Below are 5286 nucleotides of genomic sequence, written 5' to 3'. Positions count from 1 at the left end.
CTCGCCTGCGCCCGTCAGCAGCGACATAGGACTGTTGATGACTGGAAACTCGTTGTCTGGTAGTACCAATCGCGTTTGAAATGGTGTCAAATTGTATCGGGTGGATTTACGTGTTCGGTATAGAGACAACCTCATGAATCCACGGACCCTGCATGTCAGCAGGGGACTGTTCAAGCTGGTGGATGACGGACGGAGCAAGCAGGATATCAAAAGCAGATTGACCATGGCTAAAAGGGCATTCTTGGCCAAGAGAAGTTCACTATTATCAAACATAGGTCTTAATTTGAGGAAGAAATTTCGGAGAATGTACGTTTGGAGCACAGCATTGCATGGTAGTGAAACATGAACAGTAAGAAAACAGGAACAGAAGAGAATCGAAGCATTTGAGACGTGGTGCTACAGACGAATGTTGAAAAGTAGGTGGGCTGATACGACAAGGAATGAGGAGGTTCTGCGAAGAATCGGAGAGGAAAGGGATATGTGGAGAACACTGACAAGGAGAAGGGACAGGATGATAGGACATCTGTTAAGACATCAGGGAATGACTTCCATGGTACTAGTGGGAACAGTAGAGGGCAATACTGTAGAGAAGACAAAGATTGGAATACATCCACCAAATAATTGAGAAAAAAGAAAAAAAAAAGCTTTGGATATCGATTACACATACAATTAACTTTTCCTCGTATGACGCCGTTTTCTTAAACAAGGTTCCGTTTCATACGTCGAAAGAGCTGCGATTTGAATGACGTGCAGTGTCGCGACACTCGCAATATCGCAGTAGCGACAACGGAGCCATGCGACGCCGCACGGCTCGTCGTTGTTGGCCAGTTGGTCAACTTTGCCTGGCAGTACTGGGCTGCGCAGTTCCGCTGCCTTGTAGTACGTTTTGTCTGTCTCATACGATTTCATGTTTTTGGATATTTGTGGTAAGTTCCTATGGGACCAAACTGCTCAGGTCATCGATCACTAGCCTTACACACTAATCTTACGCTAAGGCCAGTATTACACTATCAAATTTCTTTGTCAAAGATTTGATCAAAGATGTGATCCAATATTCCGTCCAATATATTTGACAAAGATCTTTGACGTAGCGCTAGAAGGGGTATTACACTGTCATCAAAGTTTTCGTCAAAGTTCAAGATGGCTGACAAAAACAAATTGTTGTTATTAACCGCAGCAGCTGCTGCTTGTGCCACAATTGCTGTGTGTGCACAAGCACATGCGATACAGAAGCGGGGGAAAAAAAGGAAACGTACCTGGGTGAAGCCGTGGGTTTCACGACGAGACGAAAAAAGCATTCAGCAAAACTTGTTACGTGAGCTAATAGTGGAAGACGTCAAGTCATACATCAATTTCTTGCGAATGGATGAGCATACATTTCAGTATGTTCTCAGTGAAGTGATTCCTCATATCTCAAAACACAATACGCACCTAAGAACTGCTATATCTGCAGAAGACAGGCTCACTGTAACACTACGATTCCTTGCTACAGGAGAAAGTTACTCTAGCTTACAGTACAGCACTCGAATTCCACAATGCACATTAAGTAAAATAATACCTGAAACTTGTGAAGCAATTTATAAAGCACTAAAGGACCATTGTCTGAAGGTAAATAAATGTTCGATACACTTTATGTTCATGAAGATAAATTGTTATTATTTTATTTATTTAACTTTATTTACATGGCAAAATACAATTGATGTGTGATACCACAAAATTAATAGAGATGTATGAAGCGGATGAGACACTTTACAATGTGAGGCACCCTGATTATAAAAATAGATTAAGAAGATTGGAGAGATACAAAAATTACACACACATATATATTTATAAAATGGAATCCTCATCCTCTATTCCAGCCTGCTGCAAGGCAGCCTGGATATATCCAGAGGTGGACGGTTGTGCACGGGCTGTCGCATGCAGCAAATCCCACCTGTCCATTAATGTCCGCTGCAGACTGTGCGCAGTGACAGTGGTGTATTCCCTGCCGCCCACCTTTTCCATTTCACGCAGTTCTGCTGCGATGTGGGCGCCAAGGGTGCCGTAGCGGTCTTCATGGACAGGCATGGATCTGGCAGCATCAGCCACAGCCTGAAGTGTCCTGCTGGCCTCCACCATAACGTTTGTTGCCACGTCTGGCGTGACTCTCCTCCTTTTAGTGGGAGGCCGCTCTTGACGCAGGGGCTGTGGCTGAGCCTCGCTACATGCGACAGGCTCTTGTATCTCATGCTATAAAATAAAAGATAAAAGCTATTAGTTACGTACCTCTTTGCTTGTTACGTACTTCCTTGCACATACATAAATCTTATTTATTTACAGGTACCCACAAGCAGAGGAGAGTGGGAGCAAATTGCAGAGGATTTCGAGAAGAAGTGGAACTGTTATAATACAATAGGAGCAATGGACGGAAAGCACATTCGTATTAAATGTCCACAAGCTAGTGGATCTCACTTTTTCAATTATAAATCCTTCAACAGTATCATTTTATTTGCCATGGTAGATGATTCCTACAAATTTTTGTATGTAGATGTAGGAACTAATGGGCGTGTTGGTGATGCTGGAGTGTTTTCAAAAAGCAAACTACGTGAGTGTCTTATTGACCGATCTATGCTCAACATTCCTGATGGCAGGAAGCTTGGGAACACAAACATTACAACTCCAATGGTAGTACTGGCAGATGACGCTTTTCCACTGAGTTATAACATTATGAAGCCATACCCCTTAAAAGGAATCACAAAAGAAGAAAAGGTTTTCAATTACCGACTGTCACGAGGGAGAAGATTAGTGGAGAGCAGCTTTGGCATTCTTGCAAGTCGTTTCAGGATTTTTCTTACTACCATTAATCTGCCTCCTGAAAAAGTTACCACAATAACACTGGCTGCCTGCACATTGCACAACTTGTTAACTGAGAGAAGAAAACACTTGTACACTCGTCAGGAAACAGTGTCTGCCGTAGTAGGAGACTGCACTTATCTTGAGACACAAAGCATTGAGGACCTACAGCAAATGGAACCAATAGCTTGCCAAGCTGCTTCTGGACGTACAGTACACGGGAGAGCAGTTAGGAAATACTTTAAGACATTTTACAATGGCGCTGGGAAAGTGCCCTGGCAAGATAATCACATTTAGTAACGTAAAATGTAAACAAATGTACATACCGCAATCATTTCCTCATACGTCGGTGTGGCACGTTCACTTCCAGTTTCACTTTCCGTGCTCTCCAAATTGCACACACTCTCGTCGGCCTCAGTAGACTGGTCGAGGAATTTCAGCATCTGGAACCAGTACACTTGTGGTGTATACGCCGCCTGCGCACTGGCTCCACTTTTGCTTTTATGCATCTGCAATATTAATAATGAAAATAATTTAAACTACTTGTAGGTTACGTAAACATTATTGTATGCTTCAAGTCGCTGCAGTGAACAAATTAATGCTAATGCTAATCATTTGTATGACATGTAAACTATACTTGCAAAAAGAAATATAAGTGAATATGTCAATACGTACTTTTGCTTTCTCGTACGAGTAGCTAGTACGGAGGCCATTTATCTTCCTCTTAATATCCTCTGCCGTACAGCCAGGCCGTATGTCACGGCTAATGATCTCCGCTATATTTTTATAACTCTCCAATCTTCTCAATCTATTTTTATAATCAGGGTGCCTCACATTGCAAAGCGCCTCATCCGCTTCATACATTTCAATTAATTTTGTGGTAGACGCCACACACCAATTGTATTTAGCAGCCATGTTTATAAACACAAAAGATGACAGAACGCTCCAGCGATGCTGGCGCTCCGCGTGGTAACATGTCGCATTGCAGTGAACAGAAGACAAGCGATTTCTTTGATCAAATATACGGCCTCGGCCTACATTTGATCAAATATTGGACGACATTTGTCAAAGATCCCTATTACACTATCAAATATCTTTGACAAAGATATTGTACAAAGATATTGGACAAAGAAATTTGATAGTGTAATACCGGCCTAAGGACAACAGACACAACCATGCCCGAGGGAGGACTCGAACCTCCGACGGGGGGAGCCGTGTGAACCGTGCAAGACGCCTGACACTGCGCGGCTACCACGCGCGGTACGATTTCGTACAAACAGTACTTGGTCACGTCGTGCCGCGCCGCTCTGCTGCAGTGCATTTCCGCTCAGTGCGGTCATGTCTTTAAAGTCTGTTTGTTGTCCTGGCTTATGGCATGATTATTAGGAGAAATATTTTTGCGTCTCATAGGGGTGGTTCATCTTTTATCTCGTCATTCATCAACCAACCCCTTCTGTATGAAACATTGCTTTACAACTTTTACGTTTGACGACTTTCATATCAGCACGTCTTAACAACCATTCAAATTCGTACCAGCTCTAGATAATGGGACCTCGCCTTTCGAGAGTAATGCTTTTACCGACTGAACTATAGATCACTACTCTGCATTCATTCTCAGAACTCCAGTTCTTTGAATGCAGAGGAGGGTTACTGACATCTACATATACATCTAAATGGATACTCTGCAAATCACATTTAAGTGTCTGGCAGAGGGTTCATCGAACCACCTTCACAATTCTCTATTATTCCAATCTCGTATAGCGCACGGAAAGAACGAACACCTCTATCTTTCCGTACGAGCTCTCATTGCCCTTATTTTATCGTGATGATCGTTCCTTCCTATGTAGGTAGGTGTCAACAAAATATTTTCGCATTCGGAGGAGAAAAACGCCTTTCTTTTAATGATGTCCAGCCCAAATCCTGTATCATTTCTGTGACATTCTCTCCCATATTTCGCGATAATACAAAACGTGCTGCCCTTCTTTGAACTTTTTCGATGTACTCAGTCAGTCCTATGTGGTAATGATCCCACAGCGCGCAGCAGTATTCTAAAAGAGGACGGACAAGCATAGTGTAACTGTAGGCAGTCTCCTTAGTAGGTCTGTTACATTTTCTAAGTGCCTTGCCAATAAAACGCAGCCTTTGGTTAACCTTCTCCACAACATTTTCTATGTGTCCCTTCCAATTTAAGTTGTTAGTAATTGTAATACCTAGGTATTTAGTTGAATGTTACGGCTTTTAGATTAAACTGATTTAACGTGTAACCGAAGTTTAGCGAATTCCTTTTAGCACTCATGTGGATGACCTCACACTTTTCGTTATTTAGGATCAACTGCCAATTTTCGCACCATTCCGATATTTCTTTAAAACGTTTTGCAGTTTGTTTTGATCTTCTGATGACTTTATTAGTCGATAAACGACAGCGCATCTGAAAACAACTAAGACGTCTGCTCA

At 42.4% G+C, this 5286-nt stretch overlaps 1 protein-coding gene across 1 annotated transcript; it reads right to left on the bottom strand.

Annotated features, from left to right (window-relative positions):
* Positions 1–1052: 1052 nt before the first annotated feature.
* On the bottom strand, positions 1053–3417 carry LOC126161809 (uncharacterized). Its single transcript, XM_049917902.1, has 2 exons — positions 3159–3417; positions 1053–2229 (listed from the first exon to the last, which is right to left on the bottom strand). The coding sequence occupies exons 1-2, from the start codon at positions 3339–3341 to the stop codon at positions 1828–1830; spliced, it is 585 nt and encodes a 194-aa protein (XP_049773859.1). The 5' UTR covers positions 3342–3417; the 3' UTR covers positions 1053–1827.
* Between the last annotated feature and the right edge of the window lie 1869 nt (positions 3418–5286).

This window comes from Schistocerca cancellata, chromosome 2 (assembly GCF_023864275.1).
Source record: "Schistocerca cancellata isolate TAMUIC-IGC-003103 chromosome 2, iqSchCanc2.1, whole genome shotgun sequence".
In the NCBI taxonomy this organism is placed as follows: Eukaryota; Metazoa; Arthropoda; class Insecta; order Orthoptera; family Acrididae; genus Schistocerca; species Schistocerca cancellata.
Note: the sequence above shows the minus strand (reverse complement) of the source record. Positions and strands in the feature narration are given on the sequence as shown.

Bases quoted from the DNA above. Each gene is read 5' to 3' on its own strand.
- LOC126161809 (XM_049917902.1), bottom strand. From the start codon at position 3,341: ATGCATAAAAGCAAAAGTGGAGCCAGTGCGCAGGCGGCGTATACACCA. The intron at 2,230-3,158 runs GTATGTACATTT...TTTATTTTATAG, and splicing joins CGTATGAGGAAATGATTGCG to CATGAGATACAAGAGCCTGT.